This window comes from Neopsephotus bourkii, unplaced genomic scaffold (genome assembly GCF_033783945.1).
Source record: "Neopsephotus bourkii isolate Nb327-2 ecotype Australia unplaced genomic scaffold, CSIRO-AGI_Nbou_v1 NB_1447, whole genome shotgun sequence".
Classification (NCBI taxonomy): domain Eukaryota; kingdom Metazoa; phylum Chordata; class Aves; order Psittaciformes; family Psittacidae; genus Neopsephotus; species Neopsephotus bourkii.
In genome coordinates, this window is record NW_026901924.1 from 520016 (window position 1) to 547994 (window position 27979).

At 42.3% G+C, this 27979-nt stretch overlaps 1 protein-coding gene across 1 annotated transcript in view; it reads right to left on the reverse strand.

Annotated features, from left to right (window-relative positions):
• ECPAS (Ecm29 proteasome adaptor and scaffold) overlaps positions 1 to 27979 on the reverse strand; it is a 69136-nt gene that overhangs the window by 34299 nt on the left and 6858 nt on the right. The window contains 15 exon segments of the mRNA XM_061368819.1: positions 1681 to 1804; positions 3664 to 3767; positions 4749 to 4871; positions 4978 to 5044; positions 5547 to 5596; positions 6637 to 6715; positions 6960 to 7045; positions 7221 to 7340; positions 7599 to 7680; positions 14983 to 15122; positions 15697 to 15865; positions 18073 to 18225; positions 19484 to 19602; positions 21687 to 21803; positions 25481 to 25611. Of these exon segments, the coding sequence (XP_061224803.1) occupies positions 1681 to 1804; positions 3664 to 3767; positions 4749 to 4871; positions 4978 to 5044; positions 5547 to 5596; positions 6637 to 6715; positions 6960 to 7045; positions 7221 to 7340; positions 7599 to 7680; positions 14983 to 15122; positions 15697 to 15865; positions 18073 to 18225; positions 19484 to 19602; positions 21687 to 21803; positions 25481 to 25611 (1664 nt within the window).

Below are 27979 nucleotides of genomic sequence, written 5' to 3' on the forward strand. Positions count from 1 at the left end.
TTCCCCTCAGGAGGAAAAATGAAGTGCTTTAGAATTTAAAAACAAAATACCTCATGAACTTCCAAACTCTGAGGTGCCCCAGCTGATAGGCAGCCAGGAAGCCTGCAGACAGCAGCTTTGTCCGCAAAGGCTGTGGAGCAGCCAGGCTTCCCTAGTATGGGAAGTGGGAATCCTGTGTCACAACAGCCAAGCCCAGGGAGTCAGCCAGAGCCTGCCACCTGCAAGGTAGAAGGCTGCTGCAGCAAGCGACCAACTCCTTTCCATGGAAACGTTAGGTCTGACAAGCAGGCATATTCCAGCAGGAAACCATACAAACAGAAGGTTTACAGGAACTCCCACTGTGAATGCTGCAGAAAAGAATGTCTGTTCTCTGGGCAACACACACATCAGTTCTAGGGCTGGCTTCAGCAAGGCAGCCTTGCATCTGAATAAACACACAAGGCAGCTGTACAGAACTCAACAGAATCTCATCTTTCTGAACACACACAGATCTTTTGCTTCACAGTAACTTCAATGACATCCAGAACCATCAGTGAAAACCTGAATTAGGGAACCAGAAGATGACTCCCTTGAAGAATGGATTCCCATCCACACCCAGCATATCAGGTCCTACTCTTTCATATATACCACCTTGCAGAGAGAGAGAAGGATGATGCTAACTTGTGCAGAAAGTCATTTTGTACTCAGCCTGCTGTGCCAAGCAACATATACAAACTTCTCAAACATCTCCATCACTCACAGATTATTCATGATATGTGAAAATTCACACTTTGAGAAAACTAACCAAAGAAATGTACCTTGAGGAGTGTGGGAATCTTGTTTTTCCCATTAGGGATTAAACTAGGCTGATCCAGAGTTATTTAGTGACATTACATAAGTCAAGAAAAATTTAAAAATTAACCACAAGGAGAAGTCATTTAATAGTGTTATCTAAACTCAATCTTGGTTTCTTTTTCTTTTTCTTTTTTTTTTTTTTTCATATATTTGAATAACCAGTACTTTGGACAAACACAAGGTTTTTCATAAAGCTTCAAACACCTCATACACCAGCAGGGTATACCAGATAAGTACACTACATTCTGTAAGCAATCTCTCAGGTTAAGAGTTAAGTGGTACAGGTTTTGGCAAATCATTCCCCTAGAGCTCTGAAAGGCTGTTTAAATGGCTGTTATTTCCACAAATTGAAATTAACATAAATAATTTTAAGTATTTAAAGTAAACAAACCACACTTCTTCATTCGTTCCAGTATCTCCTTTCCTAGTCTGGAAGCTTTTTCTGTTTTAAGCGCAATATTATTTTCCACTAGCCCAACCAGACAATGATCTTCCTATCCTTTCACAACCATGTTTGCGAGCAACCATGCTGGATTATCACCCTTGAACACTGGATTCCCTCTTCCACACATCTTCTGCACAAACAGCATCAAAGCAAAGTAAGCCCTTTGTTAAAGGATCTGTCTCCTTATTACTTAACACTTGGATCTCTTGCAGTTATTGCCAGCAGAAGGTAACAATGATTGCTAATCTTGGCAAAGCAGTAACATGTGTGGTCTTCAATGTGATTTTACCTAACTTTACTCCTCAGGGCGATGAGGGAGATGGACACAGGGAAGACCACACTTATTACACACCGGAGCATCAGACATGTATGTGTCATTTACAGGGACAGAAGCACCATACCTTATCTTGAATGTAATGGACCATTTCAGGGAACGAAGGCATCTGCTTCCCAGAACTCTCCTTTTCATTTTTACCAGGAAATGTTCTCAGCACTTGCTGAGCTTCTCCATGTACCTCCTCCCGCCTTTCAGAAGAAACAACAGTGAACAGATGTTATTAGCACAGAATAAATGGCCTTTCATGAGCAGTAAGATATCCTGGGAAGCTGAAGGATACAGAACAGTTTTTAAATGAGATTTTTTTTTTTTTTTTTAAGGAAGGGGAAAAAAACCTTGCCTTAAAATATTTAACAATTTGTTAAATAGGGGGGAGGGGGAAAAGAAGGGGAAGACAAAGGTTAGCTTTTACAAAACAGTCTGGATCAGCCCACTTCTGTTCTTCTTATAACCTGCTAGTGTTTTACCACCAGTTCCTGACTACCACATACTTGTTTTCCTACACCCGCTCCTCCTCCCCATCACTTCCTATATTCAAGCTTCAGCTGATACATACTAGGTTTATGGTTATCCACTTAGCAGATCAACTCCTGAAACAGTGCCAATGTTGCAATGACAGAGGAATTTGTTACAATTGATACACTTAGCCTTTCTTAGTTACAAGGAACTCACAAAAAACCTCGAACAATTAAAGCAAGTTGGAAAAAGCCGCACCACTTAAACTGCAGTAATAGAAAACTGCAAATGAAATGACTGCTGTAATTTAATGAGTCAATTACTCCTCAGCAGAACGGAAACTTTCACAAGTGCATGCTCCTCACACTTCACAAATACAGGCTAAAAGCAGACTGATAGAATTTGCCAGAAAAAATAACTTCTAGCTACTGTAAAGGTGATTTCAGTTAATTCGGTTTTATCTCACAGTTGCAACTCATCATGAACACAAAATGCTTTACCGACAGCAGTCTCTGATCAGTCAGCAGACTCAGAACCTGAGCCAAAGGTGACTATAAGGCACAATAACAAATCTCCCAGAACTGTCCAAGAATGCTCCTATGTAAAGGTTAATTTCCAAATTATCATACTTTATTTTCAGTGAGTTTTTATATAAGTACCTACATAACCACACACACACATGCACATATATATATTCTATTATACATAACAGAGTCATAGAACAGTTTGGGTTGGAAGAGACATTAACAATCATCTAGTTCCCACCCTCCTGCCATGGGCACAGACACCTTCCACTAGACCAGGTTTCTCAAAGCCCCTCCAACCTGGCCTTGAACATTGCCAGGGCCACCCCCTCCCTGGGCAACCTGTGCCAGGGCCTCACCATCCTCACAGAAAAGAACTTCTTCCTTATGTCTGATCTAAATCTACCCTTTGTCAGTTTAAAGCCATTATTACTTGCCCTGTCACTACATGCACTTTGTAAAGAGTCCCTCTCCAGTTTTCCTGCAGGCACTCTTTAAGGACTGGAAGACTGCTCTAAGGTCTCCCTGAAGCCTTCTCTTTTCTGAGCTAAACAAGACCAACTCTCTCAGACTGTCTTCATAGAAGAGGTGCTCCAGCCCCCTGATCATCTTCATGGTCTCCTCTGGGCTCACTCTAACAGCTCCATGCTCTTGCTGTGATGGGGGTCCCAGAGCTGAACACAGTACTGCAGGTGGGGTCTCACAAGAGTGGAGTAGAAGGGAAGAATTACCTCCCTCAACCTGCTGGGCACACCTCTTCTGATGCAGACCAGAATACAACTGACTTTCCTCAAGCTCATGTTGAGGACAAGCAACACCCTCAAGTTCTTCTCCTCAGGGCTGCTCTCAATCTATTCTCTGCCCAGCCTGTATTTGTGTTGCTTGCGACTGCCCCTGCCCAGGTGCAGGACCTTGCACTTGGCCTTGTTGAACTTTGTGAGGTTTGCACAGGCCCACCTCCCAGGGATTCATATATGCATTCATATTGCATCCAAACATATACCGGACACAAACATAGATATGTGTGTGTATATATGTGAAAATAACTTCAAAGGAAAACAACTTACGGGTCTCCTGCAGCTAACAGGAGTAAGTATCTGGATGGGATATGATTCAGAGGGAACACTGTGCTAGCAAATTTCACAGCCACTTGACGTACTTGAACTTCAGGCTTAAAGAGAAGAGACACAGACATATGGTTAAGTTTTAAATGAACACACTAATGGTCAATTACCACTTGTAGATCATCAGTCATGTTTGTTCTCTTGTACCAACATCACTCAGAGTTTGAACGTTTTTAAACACTGTTCTTGCTAACTCTTAATATGGCAGGAGACAGAATAGAAAAGCAAGCTTCTCATACATACACAAATGAAGAATGAAATGTTCTCTTAAATGCACGCACATTTTGTGAAACCATAAATAAGGGTTATTGCTATTTCTGAGACATCTGTAATGCTCCACCCAGGCAGTTTTGACATCATCTACCTACACAAAACAGAGCTGCATTTAGAAGCAGTACAGCTTCATAAGAGGTGGAAAAGAAGCATTAGCTTAGGGTCACTGCTCTCTCTACTGGGTTCATATAGTCTCAAAAGGGTATTGCCTGGACAGCGAGATCACTCGAGCACTCAGGCACAACAGATCATGAAAACAGATTCTTAACACAGTTACTAGTGCCACCACTAGAAATACATACACCTCCACAGTCTCCCTGAGTACCCATGCAAACACAAGAGAATACAAAAAATACTCTTCCTGAAAACCCAAACCTCTGGGAATTCTGAACACAAACACGATACTCAGTGAAGTAAGAGAGTAGTGAAGTGTAGTTTCCTCTGGATTAGCATCTCATGGCTGAGTTCCTAAGGAGGTTCTTTTATAATGGTAGAAATAATAGCACACTGAAATCCCAACTGAACAGTGAATGATCCTTTCTACCTAACTGCACTGCCACCCTTCTTGCAGCCACTGTACAGTATTAAAAATACTTCATCTGAGCATGCACACACTTCCCCTTCTCCCAGACAGGCCAATACATTCAGTAAGAAAAAGAGCTGTTCCAAAAGTACAGGAAAAATGACAGGAAAAAGGAAAACAATTCATAGCTTTTTTTTTTTTTTTTAAGGTACCTAATTTTGACTCAAAATACCTTTATTAAATAAGAAGCTACAAGAACTTCCATCAGGGTACGCTGGGCTCCTTCCAAGTTAGTGTACGCTCCAACCATCATAGACAAAGCCTCCTGAATGGCAAGCCTAGTATCAGCATCTTCCTGCAGTACAAAAGTAAGAGTTTTCACTTTACAATATATAGTGACAAGAATTAAGCAAAACCAGCACAAAATCCTAGCAATTCCCCAAAGCCCTGTGAGCACCCACCTTACATAAAGCTTCAAAAAACTGTTGTACCAGTGCAATGTCCTTAGTGAAGAGCTGAGGCATTCGGCTGAAACAAGATATTTTCATTCATGAAGGTTTTTTGTTTTTTTTTAAATCAAAATGCTTCACATCTCATTGGTGTTACCCCTCATCCCACATTTTATTTGTCAGACAAATCTGCCAGTTTGTTTCTAAACTAAACTCAGTTTGGAAAGTGAGGTATTCTATGAACAATTACTTAGATTACCAACATAACACTGAAAAAACCATTTGTCTAGTTTCATGCCCTCTGGTCTTTGCTGTACATTCCTTAAAATTATGGCAATCCAGAAAAAGTGGATTAATTCTGTGCATAATTCATGAGCTGCCATTAATCACCGCTAGACAAGCTATCAGCTAAAAACGCATTTCTTTCTACAACTTTGGAGATGTCACAAGAAGAATGCTTTTCTTTGCACTGTACACTCTAGCAAAACTGGCAGATGGCATGAAACTTGCTGCTGATAAATTAACAGCCTGCTCTGGAAAAATGAATCAATGTCCCACTCCTTAAATGGAGCTTCAGTTACCTTGAGAGCTTTCCAACCGCTGAATATGCCATTGAGAGCAGTTTTGAATCCTTGAATGATAAAACAATAAATAAAATTCAGCAAAACCAGGAATACATAAACACACATCTCTTATAATTAAACATTTATTTTAAATCCTGTCTTCAATACGCTCAAACAGGCTTTCATGGGCAAAGAATCCTGGAACATCAGATTAACTGTATCCAAGAACAAAAGCATTAGACAGCAACAGGGGGAGCGTGCTTTTCCACAAGAAACAGAAAATTGCAAACGGAGCCAAAGTTTAAATCTTCCTTCTCATCTCAGCTAATCATATTTTGTTTCAAGAGAGGCAGTAATCAGACTCAGCAACTATATGAAACTGTAGCAATGAGACAGACACCTTCCACCCGCCCTAAACAGCAGGTTTACACAAAGGAAGCTGTTTGCACAATGAATCCTGCAGATGACCAATGCAGCACACCTACATATGGGCATCCTTCTTCCTGAACACTCCTTTTTATGCCCTTCCCAATGGCAAGGGAGGCCCACATGTTCAAACACCAACTCAGTCCAGAAGGTCATATCCAAGGATCAAAGCTGCAGAAGAGGTGATCTGCAACACCAGCCCTTCATAAGGTACATGAAGGAGCATCGTGGCGAATGTGCTTTCCGAAATGACACTCTTTAGACCAGACTGGCATTTTTAGTTCTGTTTGTGCTGTGTTTCCCATAGCAATACTATCCCTGTACAGACAGAACGGAAGGTAGTACAAGCAGGCCTATACAGCTGCTTATCACAAGGGGGTATACACACTGAGGCCCCTGTGTTCTCTAGAGTAATGAGTAACAGCAGCTAGATGCTACTGTATTATTTCCTGAGACTTTGCAAATAGGGTCTGAGAACCTAACCGTATCTGTTAAACAAAAGAGTTTCCCTCTACAGCCTTTTTGCTTCTCTTCCAACAGAATTCCGTAAACACTAACCTTTGATGTCATCTAAGGCAACTACAAGAAAGAGAGCTATCAGTTTCCATTATAAAATTTGTCTTTTGTTTGTATTATTCATATGAAGAATTACAGCTCTGGAGTACAGAGCCTTTCGACTTACCTCTTTGTATTCATTGATCAGCTTTGTAAGACCGTTTAAAAGCATCGGGCCTAATGGCTTTATTTTACTTTCTGGACAACTGCAATTAGAGATACCAACAAATAAAATATTATCTTTTGCATCCCTCAGAAGTATCTTCTCACAGTATCTCAATTCTGTTAAGGTGAGAAATTACAGCTTAATGCACGCAACCACACAGAGAAATATTTTAGGAATGAAGAAAAAACCCTACTTTCTATGCCCTTAGTCCAGTTACATATTTAGTGAACAGAGAGACTTCTGGGAAAATAGATAAAAGACATCATACTTTCTTAATTACTTACATGATACAAATATGATGCACAAACTGCAAGGACAGACTTCTCAGTTTTGCATTTGTGTTTGCACCAAAGAGTCCATCATAAACCACCTGGCCAAAGGAATAAAGAGCAGATCACAGAGTGCCTGGCTTCACTTTTAAAGGTTTATCTAATTCCCCTTCGTCTTTGAACACTGTTGTAAGTTACAGTGCTTCTCTCTTAAGTGCTGGATGAACTATACTGTTAAGCTCATTAGGCAGAACAGCTTTGGAATGTAAGCATTACCTGAATATTAGCTGGGAACGTTTCTGCAGCTTGCCTGGATCGCAGAAGATGAGGAACTATCTTTAATTTAACACGGGTGCTGACTGACTCTCGTTTCATTTCTTGCTTCAGAACAGATACCTGTCAGAAAGAGTTAAAATAATATAGTGCATTTTTGTACAGCAGTACTTTCTAAGTCAACTGAATTATATTTCACAAATCAGAACACACTAGGACACAGGAAAAAAATTATTCAACAGCAAAAATGTTCAGTGAAAGCAGAGATCAAAGGAAGGGATAGACTTAAGAGATACATATGTCTTCTCCAACTAAAGTAAGGCAACTAGAATCACACCTTCTGAAATGAAGCAGCTATGCAATTCTGAAGGCAAATCTTACCTCCTTGGTTTTCAGTGGTATATCCCCAAGATACACTTTATACATTTTGTTGATGATAGTAGGATTGTTCCAGTCAATTACACTAAAGAAAAAAAACATTGAACACCAACATGTTACAATTCCATCCTCCACTTTTTACAGTATACATTTTACAGCATTTAGCATCATATTCGTATTCTTCAGAGCTTTAATACACCTAGTTTGACATAATCACTCCTTCCACACCCATATAATACACAATCATAAAGAATGTGAAGTTATTACAAATTTCACCTGCAAATTCTGACAACAGAATTCTAAATAATTTGTGAGAAACCTACATGCTTCCTTCTCTTCCACTGAAACAAGTCATATAAATCATGGCGGTCTACTGATTGAATACAGAATGGTCACCTGTTAATAAACCTCTCCGTGTTCTAGAAACTAACACAGAATGGTTTCGGTTGAAAGGGACCTTAAAGATCATCCAGTTCCAACCCCTGCCATGGGGCAGGAACACCTTCCACTAGACCAGGTTTCTCAAAGTCCCATCCAAGCTGGTCTTGAGCACTTCCAGGGATGGGGCAGCCACAGCTTCTCTGGCAGCCTGTTCCAGTGCCTCACCAACCTCAGTGCTCTGACATTTAAATAGGGAAGAGGGTATTTTTAATTCTAGGACTATGTGATCCATCTAGGATCAGATGGCCTGGCACATCAGTCCCACAGAAGTATACGGCTCTAGTAGAAACTAATGCAGTGTACCCTGATGCCATCGAGCTGTCAGGGGGTGGAACCCATTTATATTTCTGGAGTGACAGGATGCCAAGAGTTGACTGTACTGGAGACTGAAATAACCTGACTGGGAAGAAGTGGCAAAAGCACCCCATTGTGACTGGTCTAGAGGCTCCATACATCCTTGGCATAGACAACCTGAGGAGAGGGTACTTCAAAAACGCGAAAGGATACCGATTCGCTTTTGGTATTGCTGCTTTGGAGACAGAGGAAACTGAGCAGATGTCCACCTTGCCTGGTGTCGTGGTTTAACCAATGCCAGACAACTTGTCCACCCACTCCCCCCTCCCCTTTCTTGCCCTCCCCTATTCTCGGAGGGACGGAGAGGAGAATCAGAAAGAATGCAACTCCCACGGGTTGAGATAAGAACAGTTTAGTAACTAAGGTATAACACAAATCACTACTGCTACCACCAATAATAGTAATGATAAAGGAAATAACAAGGGAAGAGAATACAATACCCCATCACCAGGCGACCGATAACTCGCCCCCCCAGCCCGACCAAGCACCGACCGATACCTCCTCCAACCCTGCAGTCCACCTAGCCCTTCCGGGTAACTCCCAGTTACATCCTGGGCATGACGTGCTGTGGTATGGAATACCTCTTTGGTCAGTTTGGGTCAGGTGTCCTGTCTCTGCTTCCTCCCGGCTTCCCCTCCTCCCTGGCAGAGCATGAGGCTCACAAAGTCCTTGGCCAAACCAAAACATCATTTTTATCAGCTCTGTTCCCAGCTGAAAGTCAAAACACAGCACTGCACCAGCTACCAAGAAAGAGAAAAAATGACTGCCACTGCTAAACCCAGGACATTATCCACCCCTTATTCCATACCATTCACGTCATGCTCAGATCCCACATTTTCAATATACCCTCACTCTTATCTAAGTGCACTCTCATCGTAGTGCATGGACCAGTCCCTATAAAGCTGCTGAGTCCATCTGGTCCATGATGCCAGGCTCCATCTCTTGTAACAGTCTTTCAGAGCAGGAGAGGCTGTGTGCAGTGTTCACACACATGAATAACCTGGGCAGTAGTGTCCATTGCTAAGTCCACCCCTCGATCATGAGTCCATCTCGATGTTGCATCTCTGCTCTGTTGGCCTTAAGGGTCATGGGCCCACCAGGCTCAAAATAATTCACTGTCCTTCCATCTCCAATGCTTCCAAAGCACTGGAGGGGCCCAGTGGACTAGATACTTGCCCATACTGTCCCACATGCCCTGCCACTCATGACTCTCCAGCCTTGGGGGAAACCTCTTGGTCCTCCTATATTGTTGTCTAACCCCAGACAAGACCCAAACCTGACTCTGCTTAAATTTCGGGGTCAGACAAAATGGCGCTGGGTAAAACACACTCTGTGTGTGTGCCAACATGCTGATCCCCATCACAATCAGCAGGCAGGTCCCAAGGGTACCCAAAGGCCATCCAAAACCTTCAGAACTCTCAAACGATGCTGCTGTACTTGTCACTGGGGCTGGTGTAGCTGCTGTGCTTGCCGGCTCTCCCACCACCAGCTTCTCTTTCCCTGAGCCCAGCTCTTCCTCCTCTGCCTTGCTGGGAAATGCTGCGAGGTCTCCTGCGTCCTCCTGGGGCTCGGCGGGCGGCTTCAGGGGAATGCTCTCGGCCGTCGCGGGGCTGGGCTCGGCCGCGGGGCTCGGCTCCTCTGCCGGGCTCGGCTCCTCCGCTGCCTTCTCCCGCTGCTCGGCAGCCGGCTCCTTCTGCTCCTCGACCGCCCCAACCTCCTCCACCGGCAGCCGCTCCCTTGCAGCCTCAGGTCCCACTTCCGCTTGGTCCCCGGGGCCGCTCTCCCGGGCCGCTTCAGCAGCCGACGGCTCCCGGGGCCACTCCCCCTCGGCTTCCCAGAGCCTCACGCAGACGGAGGCGAGGGTGAGGGCCAGGACGGTGAGGAGCAGCCGGACGGCCAGGGACCAGTCCATGGCCACGTCCGTCCCGCCCTGCTGCTGGAGCTCGCCCGTATTACAAGCCATTGACATAAAGTACAGTGAGACAGGAACCTTAGCCCAAGCCCCACACTTGATAAACACTAACACAGCAAATACCGGCTCTAAGTAAGTTACAACATTCTGAAGCTGTGAGATCAAGAGGAACAACTCTGAGAGCCAATAAATCAGCATTGTGACGAGTGACTATTAATCCAGTCAGATCTGTCGTTATCTCAACCCCTTCGTGCCCCACGTTGGGCGCCAAAAAGAACTGTCGTGGTTTAACCAATGCCAGACAGCTTGTCCACTCACTCCCCCTCCCCTTTCTTGCCCTCCCCTATTCTCAGAGGTACGGAGAGGAGAATCAGAAAGAATGCAACTCCCACGGGTTAAGAACAGTTTAGTAACTAAGGTATAACACAAATCACTACTGCTACCACCAATAATAGTAATGATAAAGGAAATAACAAGGGAAGAGAATACAACACCTCATCACCAGGCGACCAATCACTCGCCCCCCAGCCCGACCAAGCACCGACCGATACCTCCTCCAACCCTGCAGTCCACCTAGCCCCTTCCGGGGTAACTCCCAGTTACATCCTGGGCATGACGTGCTGTGGTATGGAATACCTCTTTGGTCAGTTTGGGTCAGGTGTCCTGTCTCTGCTTCCTCCCAGCTTCCCTCCTCCCTGGCAGAGCATGAGGCTCACAAAGTCCTTGGCCAAACCAAAACATCATTTTTATCAGCTCTGTTCCCAGCTGAAAGTCAAAACAGCACTGCACCAGCTACCAAGAAAGAGAAAAAATGACTGCCACTGCTAAACCCAGGACACCTGGTCTCTCAGAGGATCCTTCTGTTGTGGGGCTGATGAAGTTCGAAGAACAGCAAGTGCCAATCTCGACCAGAACTGCACCGACAGCAATATCACACCAACCGGGACTCCCTGATTCCCATCCACAAGCTGATCCGTAGACTGGAGAGTCAAGCAGTGATCAAGCAAGACCCACTCACCCTTTAATAGCCCTATATGGCCAGTGCAAAAGTCTAACGGAGAGTGGAGACTAATGGTAGACTATCATGGCCTGAATGAAGTCACACCACCATTGAGTGCTGCCGTACCGGACATGCTATAGCTTCAGTATGAGCTGCAGTCAAAGGCAGCCAAGTGGTATGCCACGATTGATATTGCCAATGCATTTGTCTCAATTCCTTTGGCAGCAGAGTGCAGGCCACAGTTTGCTTTTACTTGGAGGGGGTGTTCAGTACATTTGAAACTGACTGCCCCACACAGCCCTACCATCTGCCATGGACTGATCCAGACTGCACTGGAACAGGGGCAAGCTCCAGAACACCTGCAATACATTGATGACATTATTGTGTGGGGCGATACAGCAGAAGTCTTTGAGAAAAGAAGAAAAATAATCCGAATCCTGCTAAAAGCCAATTTTGACAAAACGGAGTAAGGTCAAGGGACCTGCATAGGAGATTCAATTTTGGGGAATAAAATTGTAAGAAGGACGTTGCCAGATCCCCACAGATGTGATCAACAAGATAACAGCAATGTCTCCACCAACTAATAAGAAAGAAACACAAGCTTTCTTGGGTGCAGTGGGGTTCTGGAGAATGCACATCCCGAATTACAGTTCGATTGTAAGCCCTCTCTAGCATGTGGCACAGAAGAAGAATGATTTTAAATGGAGCCCTGAGCAACAACAAGTCTTTGAGCAAATTAAATGGGAGATAGTTCATGCAGTGGCCCTTGGACCAGTTCAGACCAGGCCAGATGTAAAAAATGTACTGTACACCACAGCTGGGGAGAATGGTCCTACCTGGAGCCTCCGGCAGAAAGCTCCAGGGGAGACTCGAGGTCGACCCCTTGGCTTTTGGAGTGGATAAAGCTGCTAAGATTGAAGTGGCTCAGATGGACTTAGATCTATCCCCTACCATGCACCAGCCCCTGGGAAAATCGAACAGTACAATGGGCTGTTAAAAACGACACTGAGAGCAATGGGTACTAGGATTTTCAAACATCAGGATACACATTTACCCGAAGTCACCTGGTTGGTCAACACCAGAGGATCTGCCAACAGGGCTGGCTCAGCCCAGGCAGAACTTTTACATACTGCAGAAGGGGATAAAGTTCCTGTGGTGCCCATAAGGAATTTGCTGGGGAAGACAGTCTGGGTTAATTCCTGCTTCACATAAATGCAAACCCACTCATGGGATTGCTTTTGCTCAGCGACCCACATATACTTGGTGGGTAATGGGGGAAGATGCAGAAGTCCAATGTGTACCTCAAGGGGACTTGATTTTAGGGGAAAACAGCCAATGAACTCAAATGTATGCTGCTGCCTGCTGTGCAGCACTTTTATAGCCCACCAACTAGATGCCTTCAGGTCACCAGCGACTGGCCCTGACTTCCCTGACCATCATCCCAATAGAGAATGAACTTCGGCAAAACCAGACAAGCTCAGCAGTGACCAGATGACTTTCACGGTGTCATCAGCAGGCAACAATCCAACACTGCACACTCTCTCTCCTTGCTCTGAAAGACTGTTACAAGAGATGGAGCCCGACATCATGGACCAGATGGACTCAGCAGTTTTATAGGGATTGGTCCATGCCCTAAGGAATGATCTCTCTCTCTTTGTGTGTGTGTATATGCATATATTCATATGAGACAAGAGTGACGGTATATTGAAAAATGTGGGATGTGAGCACAACGTGAATGGTATGGAATAAGGGGTGGATACTCCCCTGGGTTCAGCAGTAGCAAACATTTTTCTCCTTCTTAGTAGCTGGCGCAGTGCTATGTTTTTGACTTTCAACCTGGGAACAACACTGATAACACCTATGTTTTCAGTTGCTGTTAAGTCATGTTTACTCTAACCAAAGACTTTGCGAGTCTGATGCTCCACCAGGGAGGAGGGGAAGCCAGGAGGAAGCAGAGACAGGACACCTGACTCAAACTAGCCAAAGAGGTATTCCATACCACAGCACATCATGTCCACTATATAAAATAGGGGCAGTTACCCAGAAGGGCTAGATCACTGCTCAGGTTGGGCTGGGTATCAGTTGGCAGGTGGTGAACGGTTATATTCTCTTCCCTTATCATTACTATCATTGGTGGTAGCAGCAGTGGTTTTATGTTATACTTCAGTTACTGGACTATTACATTCTTTCAATTCTCTTCCCCATCCCTCCAGAAGCGCAGGGAGGAAGAAGGAGGGGCATGGGGGAGTGAGGGAGCAGCTGTGTGGTTCTGAGCTACCGGCTGGGCTTGAACACAACACAATTTCATCTTTGTCTCTCAGACACACCTGTCTGCCCACAAGTAATCATCTAATGCTAGTTACTAATGAGATTGTTTAGAACACACACACTCCCACCCAAAAAACATCCCACAGAAAACAAAAGCATATATGCTTTAACAGAACTGGAGTATACAGAACCACCTCTTCCCAAGCAATTAATTTCCAAGCAAGTGAGCTATGAAGTAGTATTTCTCATAAAAGACATTTATATGAAAAGGTATTTAACATACATTTTCTCCACACATGTATTTTGTTCTCTAGGCAAAGAGTACCAACACAACAGGAAAAATGAGACAAGCACGAAGGAGAGACTGCCTTCCTTAACCAGGCTGTCATTTTTGTCCCAGAAGTAGGATTATTAACTGGTGTGCAGGACACTAATATACACACAAAGGTGAGATATTTTATTGCCAGCTATTTTGCAAAACAGGGTGCTAGGTGGGAGCTCCACACAGGCAGCACACATTTTTGTGTATCAGACTATGTACCTTTCATAGAACAAAGAAATTACATCTTGTTTTTCTAAGTGATGCTGTTCCTCAAGCTTGACAATGTTATCACCATGGCAAATTCCATTCTCTCTGTACATCATCATCACCTACTAGAATCATTTCCCCTGGCACAACTGAGGCACGTGAACAGATTCAAATGGAGAAGATTTCACATTACTTACTTGACTCAAATAGTCCTATATTTCCAGTAACACAGAAGCCACCTACACTTGTCAAAGGCAGGCCTCTGTGACTCCAAATCTCCTACATGAGCCAGCAAACCTTGCATGATCAGTGATTCAGCAAATAGTACCATCAGCTATTACTGTGGGCTCTTGAAGGGTTAAAGAGAGAAGCATTATCTTTAGATGATGAAAGAGGGACTGAAGGTGAGCAAAAACGTTAATAATGTAGAAAATGGTGGCTGCCAAGCTTCCTAGGCTATGGTCCACTCCACAATTACAGTCTCTTTAGTTCCTTAATAAATTAAATGAAAGCATTTTTTTTCCATCAGAGGCAATATAGGTAAGTTGACCAGCTGTGATTCACTTACTAAGGTGTTATTGACCACTAACAGTCCACAGAGGGCAATTTGGAAACCAAGGAGTAAGAAAATGGCTCAAAAGCAATTCTAAAGATGACTGAAAACAGACAGCTAAAGGTGTCAGCTCCAGAGCTAAGTAACATTCCCAGCTGCAAGACTGAGCCACACCGTTCCCAGCTCTGTATGACTGCATGGCAGCTTCACAGATGTGCAGGGGACTGCAGCCTTCCTCCTTTCAGAGCATGTCTCTGGAGCACTATATTAACTGCAGCTAGCTTCGTTAGGAACACTAGCATCACTTTTTTCCAAAGATCCAAACTGTACCTTTGTTTGCTCTTTAGTTCCAGGTCTGCAGCCGTGGCAACACTGTGTCTTGTATCACTGGAGGCTACAACCAGGTGTATAACAGCTTCAAGTTCGGGCACTTGCTCAGCTTCAATGAACTTCACTATACCCAGCTTACACTGTTCAACAGTGAGGAAAGTAAAGGCAGTGTTATTGACAAAAAAGTATATGTCACAATAACCACAGCAGTTCAGCTGTCTGAAATGATGGCTTCTGCTTGCTAGAGCTAAGTCCACAATCTCTCCATCTCTTTAGCAGCACCTTCTTGCCTCCTCTTAAAGCAGTAAACTGTGTCAAAGTACCAGCATCACATACCAATTATTGCATATCAGCATCATGTACCAAGTAGGGATACTTTACTGCTTCTCTGCTAAAAATGGACACTTCATCAACAGAAGAGTTCTGCAACTTCATGATGTTTAGGAGGAAAATGCAAGAGTAGGCTGCTGCTGTGGTTGCTTCCTAACCAGCCCTGACAGCTGCTGGAACCTCCCATCCCGTCTCACCACTGCAAAGTTCCATAAGGCATCATGTAAACTCCCTCAACAAACTCCCTCAGGGGGAACTCAGGGTAATTGAAAACCTGGTCAGAATTAGTTATGCATTTTCCCTCTGGCCCTCCACTCATCTCTCTGTAGCCACCCCTGCTACCAACCCAAGTTTACCAAGGACCAGCCTTGCATCTACAAGTACCTGTTCTAGTAGCTCTGGTGTCCATGGGCTATCTCCAATTACCCTTTTGGCTGCATAAAAGCTCATCCCTGGAGGTGGCTGAGGAATTCCAGGACCTCCCACACTACTTGATGAAGAGCCCTGGCCCGAGGGCATATTTTGTCGACTCTGAGATTCATTCAATACAAACCTGAGCAGGTGGGAAAGTAAATTAATTAGAGGCTTTACTAATCCACATTGCCATCTGAATTAGATTCTGGAATGGAGTAATACATATAACCTGTCCAACTTCAGTTGTTCTTCTTTAATTAATGCCATGACTGACGTAAGACAGAGTTTTACTCTGTTGAGACTCAGACACCAGTTATCCCAGCATATTCTCAAAAGCTGAAACAATCTCATTATAGCTGTTTGAAAACAAACCTCAGTTAGGAAAGGGAAGGTTCCACTGGCATTTCTGAAAAGAGTTATCTCAGGTTAAAAAACAGACAGAATGATCTCTTTTGTATTAGAAAGGAATACTCCCAACAGTACTACATTTGAGAAACTTGTGCTGAAAGCTTTAATAACATTTGTACTATTTCTTTGGAAAATGCAAACATTAACACGGGAAATAATGAAGCATATGCAACATTAAGTGGCAGGAAACAGCCCTTGATATAAAATATAAATAAAAAATATCTTGGAAAGTAGGAGGTTTAGTGCTGGGCAGGGAAGGAAAGCAGAAACCATAAAGGTTTACAGATCTTAAGTCTTCTTGGCAGCTGGCTATGGATGCTGGCTAGTCTAGCTGCTCTGTGATATCTCCATACCCCCACAAAAGCCACTCCACTTCTCTATATCCTTGAAAGCTGGTCAACATGTGAAGGACATCAGAATTGTAATGCAGAGACCAACAATAATTATGTTGCTCCAAACACCATAATCCGTTTTGCATTCAGCACACAGGTAACAAAAAAAAGTAAACAGACACAATAGGATAAACACTCATCCCAAGTCTCATTAGTTAAAACTTTAAACACTTGGACTTGATTACGAGCTTTAAGCCCTACAGTTAGGCTTTCTGGTGGTTTTTACTGTGTGCAGACTGGCAAGGCTAATTTGCAACTGGGCAATGACAGAGTAAGTTCTACTGAGCATAATTTGATAGTAAATAGCTGCAAACTGTCTCACCCCATGGAACAAAACTGAGCCAGACACCCAGAACTACAGGATAGATGAAGACACCCTTCAGCCCCTACCCTTGTGATCTCTAAGTATTTAAAAGTTGTCACACTCCTCCAGAATACAAAACTATGGAATGAAGTCTTACTGCAAAGCCCAAGGACTTCATCTTCTGAAGCTGCTACCACCACAGCAGCGCGCTGGTGAGGCCAAAAAGCATAAACCTGGGCAACCTGAAGAGTGTGAGCTATGAACAGAGGAGAAGACTAGGTGTTTTAAACTATAAGCTGCAAGACTGTACACACTCAAATCGTAAGGAAGTGGCCCCCAAAACACAGGATGGAAGTATGGCCTCCAGCAAAGCTACATGGAGAAACATCACTTGCTCACTATTTTAAAAGTCATTCCTTTAGAGCAGTCTACTTGAGCAAGAGTTAAGTGCTCAGAAAAATCCTATAGGAATCTATGAACTGTCGGGGCGGGGAAAAAAAAAAAAAGAAAAAAAAAAAAGAAGTGTTTCATTTTTAAAATTATTTCTATTTTCTTTCAAAGCAAAAACTCCCTTAGCAATACAAAGACACTAAAGAAGCTAGTGGAAAATGGATTTTCAGAAAGTATTGATTTTAGACACTAGAGAAGATTCCTAATGAGCAGTGGTCAGTAAATTTAAGCTGCTCTGTAAATCCTTCTTGCCTTCAGGAACAGTGCTCACACTGAGACATGCCATTACAGTCACAATGTTTTTCCATTGGAAGAGAGATAAAAGACAATTCTTGTTATCAAAGGTTCGATTCTGGAAAGCACAAACTTTCAGAGATTACGCTTGCGTATGATCTTGCAGGAATAAGCCTTAAAACTGCAGGAAGATCAGCACACATTTTGATCTGACTTCTATTTTAAAGGTTTAGTTATTTAACAGATAGCTCACATGTCTCATAGCTTCACTTTGATCCCCAAAAGAGGTCAAGGTCAGAATAGTGTAACACCCAATTAACCAGAAAGACATTTTGTTAAGTAAGAAAGATGGTGATCCCATTCTTAAAACTAGGACCCTGCCTTGAGTCTTACTGAAACATGTAATGTAACAATGTGCCTTACTGTAATACGTAACCGGTTTCATCCAAACTAGGAAATTACAGCATACTTTCATAAATGAGTTTCCAAGTGTGCAGTTTGTAATGTTTCACACAAAGAACACATCGGTACTAAAGACTGGTATTAAGTCTTACTTACCCATAAGGCATAAGAAGAACATCCAACATAAAGTCCAAAAGCAGCTGTACAGTCTTTGGTTTTTCAGCAAGATTAAAAGGAGAAGCTGCTGCTTTCAGTGGTTCAGCAGGGTATTTCATGTGAAAAAGGGTTGGTATTAGAAGATGCATTAGGCTGAAAAAACAATTGTATTTACTGCAACCATTTAAAAAAAAAAAAATCACACCTGTTTATTCTTAACATTCAAGAGAGAAACCTTTAATGACAAAGTTGGTCCTTAATAAAAAGAAAAATCTTAACACAAGTTAAACCAATTCACAATCCAGTGGCCTCTATTTGCCACCTGAGGTACTTAAAAATGGAAGGCAGAAGATAACAGAAGATAAATTAGGATTTGCACTTAAAACGGAACACGTGTGTGTGTATGTATATATATATATATATATACACATATGTATGCATGCACACACACACATTTGGAGAGACAAAGCCAACTGCCTGTGTGCAGACTTCTAATGCTTCAGAGCTGTGCCACAAAATACAGGCTAGGACTGTCTCATCTCTAAGAAATTTAAAGTTTTAAATCTGAGTCTACCTAGAGCAGAAATTAATATTGTTCAGCTTCACCAAGGAGTGCACTCTAATATATTGATTATATAGCCAGATTTCTCAAAGCTCTCTTCACTCATGTAATTGCTTTTCAAACAGGTCAAAACCATGGTCCCAGAGAAAACAGTTATTTTCAGACTGATCTCATGAACAGAACCAAGATTTTACTGCAAGAACTTTCAGCAAGGTCATTTTAAAAACACCTTCAAACTATCACAGTGACACAGGGTGAATGAAGATCTGATTTGGATACCATTTTCCACTGCCAGCATGGTGGAAATCCATCTCAAAATAAATAAGGAGCAGGTCCATGATTAACAGTTTTCTAGAAGGTCTTAGTACACAGCAGTTCCAACGTCAGTCTTTTTTATTTACTACAACTGGGTAGGAACTTTTGTTCTCACAATTTAGAGTCTCCAATCTGAGACTTTTTACTGGTGTTGCGATTGCTGGACAGAGGATATACACTGACGGTCTAGCCTTAAGCCAGAAGCCAGAATTTGATGAAGATGGATAGGGGATATGGACAGGCACATCCATCATAACACAGGCCTTCTTATCATACAAGGAGTCTGCTGCTGCAGAGCCTGTATATTATTTTAATGTTAGATTACATGAATTCTTTGTATCACCCAAACTACTGGATGGCTGATTCAAATTGTCCAAGCCAAGAACATCCTAGGCAATAAAGAAATCACCAAGGAAAGGAAAAAAAAAAAACCCACCACCAAAACAAAAAAAAAAAAAACCTTTTAACAAGCAATACAAATTATTTTACTAAACAAGAATCAACAGCATGTGCCCCAAGAGTAAGTAGTTATACCTGTCTTGCTGTGGTTGAGGTTTCCCTTCCATTGCAGTGAGAAGTGTTGGAGCCAATTCACATTGTTTTTCCACAGGCAGACGGGGGTATCCCATCTTAACGTAAATTATGGTAAAATTCTAAAAGAGTAGAAAAAGCATACATTACTGCAACACTGCAAAAGGAATATCTGTTCTTCAAACTCTTTGTGTTACATAATTAGGTGTTGGAAATAATATGTTTTGCAAGACCAATTTCTAAATTCTAAGGCTAACTGTACTGACAGGTGTTAAAGGGGAGCTTCCCCTTTCAAAGGAGGAAAAACAACAATGCAAAAAGCCCTCTCTAGCTTCTTACCTGCTGCCAATTTCACTAACAGCAGTTTTACTCAAGGAGCAGCTTCAAAGAAAGCAAATATAATGTTCTTTTTTACCTATTTCTGAAATAAAATAAAGAGCAATATTGAATAAATACAAAGTCAGCAGCACAGGAAAGATTTCTTTTGAAAACATGTTTCTAAATCATCATAATTAAAAGCTGCAAGTGCAATCCAAACAGAGCCCAGTGACAGGACAGCACAGCAGAGCAATACCGAATACTGGACTATCCAACTGCTATCATGTTGATACACATCCATTCAAGAACTGCAGAGATGAGAACTGTGCATTTGATGACCTTGTTGGAAGAAGCATTGAAGTGAGAAGTCTTATATTTCTTTGTAAATGGTACTTGTTAAAATTTTATGAAGCCTCATGGCACAACACAACATGCACCACTCAGAGACATGAATGAAAACAGGTTTTTGACATGTCCAGCCAAAAGTACAGCTCACGTCAAGCTTGCCTTCAAAGAAGACAGTTTTACTGCTCTACCTTACACACTCTAGAAGCTCTCAGCCATTTCTAAACGATGAAGTCCAGATAATCCCACTTACTTAAAAGTTAATCTGATTACTTGCATACTACTGCTGTTGAGAGTCTAATCCTTCCATCAGTTTCTAAAATGCTATGTTTTCCATTTATGCTGTATATGATTGAACGGTCAAATAAGGACAGTTTCCCTCTGATTTTTTCACCTTTTTTTTTTATTCCCATGATGATGATTTGGAATAGATCCATCATAGTTGAAGTGAAAACTGTCTTCATAGTTTCTTAAAAACATTTCTGAACCATTTTCACCTTTTAACCTACATTGAATGAAACCTTCTAGTAAAGTTTCCCCATCTATAAAATAAGGATTTTGTCATCTTTTCTTGCTCAACTAAGGTCTTAGGCCTAAAACCGCATAAAAATACAGGTTCTCATGTGATCAGAGAAATACAGATGGTTTAAGACTTTGAGACTGAACAATGTTTTAAGACCCTGATCCTGCACATATCATGGTGAGGTTTGGTAGCTGCTTACAAAACTGAACAGTGAACAGACCCTCTACAATACAAGCAATGTGTCATGGTTTAAGCCATGCAGCTAAATACCATGCAACCGCTTCACTCCTAACATCCCCAGCAGGGCAGCATGTGTTGAGAGAATTGTTTAACAATTTACATAAAAGTAAAATGTAGTACAACAACGGGAAATAGCGAGAGGGAGGAAGAAATAAACCACATGCCCTGGGGAAAAAAAAAAAAATCCCAAAGAAGTGACACAAGTTCGCACTTCCTGATAGATGCCCAACTTGTCCCTGAGCAGTGGCTGGTCCCTCCTGGCCAACTCCCCCCTGTTTATATACTGGGCATGACGTGCTGTGGTATGGAACACCGCTTTAGCTAGTTTGGGTCAGGTGTCCTGTCTCTGCTCTCTCCTGCCTTCTTGTGCCCTTCCTCACTGAAGAGCATGAGAGTCACAAAAGTCCTTGACTTAAGGTAAGTGCTACTGAGCAACAACTAAAACATCTGCATCTTAACACAGCACTGTACCAGCTACTAGGAAGAAAGTTAACTCTATCCCAGTTGAAACCAGGACAAATGACAATTCATGCATTCATGAATTGTCAAGGGTAATTATCAGTAATTTGAACAGAATCAATAGTGTAGGTGCTTCATGAAAGTTTCACCCACAGCAGACTATAAAGTTTAGTTAAAAAAAAAAAAAAAATCTCTTAAAACATCGTCCTCATGACAGTAACATACTTACTAGGAAAACTGACAGATTTAAATGCATGAGTTTTAAAGAATATTCTGCTTGTTACAAGTAAATCAGCAACTGCTCTTGGAAGAGACACTTACGGTGACAAAAGACACTGCAGAAGGATCCTGATACTGAACTAGCAATGTCTCTACTGGAAGCTGAATTTTTGGACGACTTTTGATGCGCTTATTCAGATGAACCAGCAGCTCCATGACCTGACAGGAAGAAAACAAAAAAGCATGAAAGAACCACCATCAGTTTTACAACTTTGGACTCCACACTTCACACTCAGTCCACTGTGCAGGCTGAGATTCCCAACTGTTTAATCTCCAAGAAAATGGCATCCATCACTTACTGTATTATTTTGAAACCACTCTGACATGAGAGTCACTGTTAAGACAAACACATAAGAAGTCTCAAATCATGCCACAACCAATATCCTCCATCAACAGAAATGCCAGGAAGAAATTATTACTGAGGATGACCAGGTATTTCTACATAGCTGGTTACTCCCCCTCAAAACTCAAAACCAGGTTGGACAGGGCTTCAAGCAACCTGGTCCAGCAGAAGGTGTCCCAGCCCAAGGCAGAGGCAGTGGAACTAGACGATCTTTAAGGTCCTTTCCAACCCACACCATTCTGTGATTCTACAAAACTGAGCCTTATTTAGAAATCTGCATTGCTGTGGCTGTAACTTCAATTCATGATACCAAACAAAAAAAACAATGAAAAAGCCACACCCATACAAAAGTTATCAAGTGTGCATATGAAAACTATGTGTGCAGTGGAACAATACAGAACTGAAATCCTTCAGGGAACAGGAGACGTCAACAGACACCCCATGAATGTCAGGCAGGAGCAATGTGCAGCCCTGCCCTGGGAAGGCAGAGTCCCAGCAGAAACGCTGATGGAGCCAGGCAGCAGCACTGGGGGAATGGCCCTGGCATCTGGTGGACAGTGAGCTGCGCGAAGCTGCACTGAAACAAGAGAGGTGCAGAGTGGTATATCCCATGATGAGGACTCTGAAGTACTGGAGCAGGAGCCCAGTGAGTTTGTGCAGTCTCTATCTGTGAAGTCTTTTAAAGACCTACCTCAATAAAGCCTTCAACGTCCTGGTCTTAACTTGTAATGGACCATTTTAAGCAGGAGGTTGGTCTGGAGACAATCTGAGGTCACTATCAAGCTCAAGTATCCTATGATTAACTACTCCATTAAGTAGCTTCTTTCCATGGTTTCAGCAAAGTGTCATTTGTAAATCCACTGAGTATCAAAACTGAATGGAGGAACTCAAAAAACTACAGACAATCTCCACACTGGAACAACAGATCTTGAGAAATCACGCTCAACATCTGCATCTCGCTCACAAACCCTATCAGGTTCTCAAGCAAGGTGGTGCAATAAAGTGACATAAAATGGGGTCAGCTCTGCTCCAGTAAAACCAGAGCCACTCCTAAATGCGTGATGACTTTGAGCAATTAAAGTAAAAAAAGTGGGCATGCTGCCCTGTGCTCATTGCCTTGGTCATATACTGGTGAAAAAACAGCTAAATCAGTGTTACTGTAGTTTGTCAGAGAAACTGAAGAACAATATGCTTGCTGATCTGCATATGAGCCAAGACACCATCTTTGCATCCACTACATAGGTAGGCATCAAACAAAATAACATCCAGATATAATTTAGAGAAACTGCATAGCTGACCACAAGCATGTGACTGACATCAGAGATAATCTGACAAACTAAACTACCGCTGACAGGTATCAAGTTTTACTGCTGCAAAAATACTATACCAGCAGTCACAAATTCCTCCTATTTCTGAAAGGAAAAAAAACCTGTCTGCACACGCTTTTTTGTGAAGGAGTAGAAACATATGAGTACAACAGAATTTAAGGAACCCAGTCAAGTTCCTGGTCAAGGAACATGGTGGCTGGTGAAAAAAAAAAAAAAGCCATGGCTAGGTCAGATCACGTGTGAAGGTTTAGCTCATGTCCTGCTTCTCTAATCATTAATATCAAATCAGTGCAAGAAGGATCTTATCCAGCAGTACTCATCTGACCTGAATCAGGAAAATGTCTGCACTTCTGAGGACAACTGCTTCTCAGGTTTTTGCTGGCTTCACATGGGCTGCACAAAGCAAGACTATATTCAGTCTGGCACAAATGGTACTAGCACATGAGTACCTCTTGGAGAACATCTGAACCAGCAGAGTAAGACTACCCTGGATTAGTTCTCTGTGTCATTGCTAGGGTAACTGGTTTGGCACAAGGCATCCTAGAATTTAATTTAACTCATCTGTCAAACCATGGCCTGAAGGATTACCTTCTCAGGGGAAGTGGATTAAGAGAATGAGTTCAAATTACTGAATGTAGCACTAATATTGACATGACTGTCACAAAATTAAGGGCAGGGATATGACCAACACAGCAATATGTTAAGGTAGCGGGAATTAAAACAAACTTTTAATTTCCCCTTTCCATAGCCAGCACCATTTTGAGGAGAAAGTCAATCTGTGGAATTAAATTAGTGTGCAGTCAACCCATCTGTTGTACTGAATAAACTACACTGTGCTTCTGAAGCTGGGTGAAAGCAAATCCTTTAACAATTGTATTAATCTACACTTCAGCAGTATACTGGCACCACAGAGATGTACTTTTTTGCTCATATACCTATACTGTTGAAAGCTTCACTGTCAATCCAATTAAAATGGTGCAAGTTTTCAAACCACAATTGACCTTGTTGGCATTTTTTTGTTGCTGCTACTGGGTTCTGGTTTTTTTAGCACTACAGTAATTGCAGAAAAGACACATGACAATGGATGGCAGAGTTTTGTCAATGTCTATAGTCAGTCAATGGGTGGATAAAGAGTTTGTCCTCTTTCCATTCTATTTCCTCTACTTTATTAACCTCTATTAGATTAGCTTTCCAATCACTTGAGAGTTCATGTAAAGAAACATCCTTTTCTTTTACTTACATTGCGTTAGCACGATTTTGAGGCTGGCACTGAACAACAGACACATTCTCTGCTGTCCACCAGGCAAAATTAGCATTAGAAAGCTAGGTGTTCATGTTTAAAAGTCATGAGCGCTTGAAAATGCATCAGACTTCTTAAGACATTCCCCAGTCACATTAATGGCAATGTAAGAGCAAGAAGATTGAAAAGCTGAGGTCTGATGTTAAGTAACAGAAAACAGCAATGTGCACATTGAACAGATTTACCTGCAGGTTACACACATCACAGTAAATCTTCAGTGATGTAAAGTCACGGGTGTGCAGATGAGCTTTTACCCCATAACCAGGAACTGAATTCCCCAGGTACATATTAAATCTAACTCCCAAAATGGCTTGGTCCTTGATCCTATGCCTGTAACCAGGCAAGGATCAGTTTTGAATGTAGAATTTAAGATATATCTGAATGAATTCTGTGATAAAGCTGCCTTCTGTACCAGGGAACTGAATTCCTTCAAGTATGTATGAAATTCCATCTTCAAAATTATCTGGTGCTTGCTCCTATTCCTACTGTCAGACAAGTGAATGACATCAAGGAGTATGTCTTCAAGGTCCTTTATACACAGAACCAAGCTTGTTCCACATGTGCCGTAAGTCAGATAAATGCACAACAGTCCTAATATGGAAGCAAGAGCAACTGTCTTTATGATACTAAGTCTTAGTCTCAGGCTAACTCACAGCTAGCTGGCTTCAACTGGAAACAAATGCAGCCTTCATACAGCTGCAAGACCCCATGCATCTGTAAATGACCTTGCTGATACAAGCAACTACTGTTTTCTTTAAGCCCTTAACAGTTGTAGGTATAGTAGTACAATAAACCATGATACGTCAGGGCCATTTCCTTCTCCCTGAACAGGACAACATGCCATTTGGATAAACTGCACCCTTACCTTTTTACGAACTCCTTCTTGTGTGCTGGACAGCTTGAGGAGTACAGGGGGTAGGAATTTGGAAATAATGTTCTGTAGCTGCTCATCTGTTTCTGCATGGCCAAGACGCAAGAACACACGTTCAAGTTGATCTGCAGTTAAAAAAAATATATAGGAAAAAAGAGAAACTGGTTGAAACTCAAAATTGCTGTAGCAAGAAAACTACATTTTCTGAACATCCCCTAATGAGCTTTTAAGAAATGCTGTACAGAACTCCTCAGTTCTTAAAGTACTTTCATCTCAACAGCACTCAGCACAGACGCGTCTTGAATTTTTAACACTACATGAGCAAACAACTGACAGCCGAAACCACCCTGGTAGCTTCCAGTACCAAACTCCACAATTACGTGGAGATGACTTCTGTCAAAGACAGAAATAGTCAAGATTTCCTTTGCTTCATTCTCTTTTTCAAATCAAGGTTATGACATCTCCAAAGGTGCAACAGAAGGTTAGGATCTCCAAGTCATTCCCTGCCCTTTCTGCTTTGACCACATAAGTGTGCAGCTGTGGGGCTATTAACTCTTGAAAAGATGCCTGCTGTCATCTGCATTCAGATCATGATGTTCCATACGTCCACTATTTAATCAGAAGGCAAATTCTTGTTATTATTCTTCTTCAACCTAGAGTTCTCGTCATATTGTAGACATTGTGTCAACAGAACAAAACCACAAAGCACATACAACAGAACCCAAGACCAATTACAGTTTGTATGGCAGAAAGAGTCTAGACAAAGCACAAAAAGCAAGGTTGAGGCAAACTACACCACGGCAATTGTACAAATAAACAGGCTGCACACCTGAAAGCACAAGAAACAAGCTACAAAGTGAAAACCAAGGTCTTTGAAACCTTGAGACTATTGTTCCAGAGTAAATTTGTTAATTACAGGACATTACAGGACTTTGTTACATAGGACATCTTGACACAGGCTAACCTATTCTGCTCACAACTTTCCATTAAGCCACTTACATCCTCCGGGAAACCTTTACAAAACTGGACAAATATTGACTGAACCAGTTACTGTTTTTTTTACAATTTGCTGCTCTTTTTTCCAAATGTCAGTTATTACAACAGAAATAAGATCCCAAGTATGAAACACAGGACATACTGCAGTAACTTAAAACACAAAGCTCCTATTATTGTACTACCAAGGCGCCGGGAGTGTTTTAAAGCTTTCACCTTCCTCTAGTCAGCAGGTCTTCTCCCCAGACCGAGGAGAGAACACAAAAATAATAACTAAAAGAAACAAAAAACAACCACAAAAAAAACATCTGCAAAGAAATAAAGTTGCAACTCCTACAAGATCGAGAGAACAGGGGGCAGGGGAGAAACAATAACATCTGTTTTTTCAGTGAGCTAGCAGAAGATCATTTCAAGGAAACATATGAGACCAAACTCCTCTGACAAGCACAAGCACTGAGGACCATCTGTCTTTAAAAAAGAATGGAAGAGTCCCTATTTTAAGTCCCAGCACGCAGCTGCTCCGACAGCTAAACCACAAGAAAAGCAAATCCTCCCTGGCACATCAGCATCCCCGACTGCCAGACCATCCTCATACATGGTATGAGGAGCATCTCTACTCCATTCTGCAGCACTGCAGGACAGATACATAGGCAGCAATAAGACCCTGGGCTTTTGAAAGGACTACAGGTCTTATGACATCCTACAAGAAGGAAATCATTCCCCCAAAGACTAATCTAAACTGACATGGTGCAAGCTGAGATTAGAGGAAGACTAAGGAGAACCCTCCTGCAGCACTCAGCTGGCTGTAAAAGGCTACCAAGGCAAAAACGAAAAAAGCACTGTACAGGGAAGAGGTAAAGACTCAGGTGAATGGATATGGTTGGAACCCGAGCTAACAAAAAGGATGTTCAAGTAGAAATGCCGCTTTAGTCAGCAAACTTATCATGATGTAGCTGCAGAAGCCTTTACTGTCCTATTTTTTAAATCTGTGCTATCCCTGCACTTAAAGGTCTCACAGCACCACTCTTCCTCTGCCAGGTGCAGATTAAACATACACATATCACTTCCAACATTTTATTTCTGCTGAGCAAATACAGTAGGCAGCTGAAAACACAGAGGACTATGAAATTTTACTGTCAGGGAAATTACAAGCCAAGACTCTGTAGCACCTACAACACAAACTGACTTGTAAGCCAATCTCTTGGTTCAGACAGATTTCATCTAACAATCAGGCTGTCAGCTGGTCAACAACTTCGTGACCTTTCTTTTTCTAATTCTAACAATTTATTTCTCTCTTCTACTCCTTTCCCTGCAAACAATCTCTCCCTCCAGGACCTCCACAGTGTCTTACAACCGCGCCAGCACTAGGGGACTGCTTAGGCCACACCAAGCAGCTGAAATAAACAAAGCATGAACTTATCAAATCTTTCTCCTCTGCCCTGGAACTCTAGATCACTGCAGACATACTATCCTCAAGCAAGCTGACTGAGAAACCTCCCA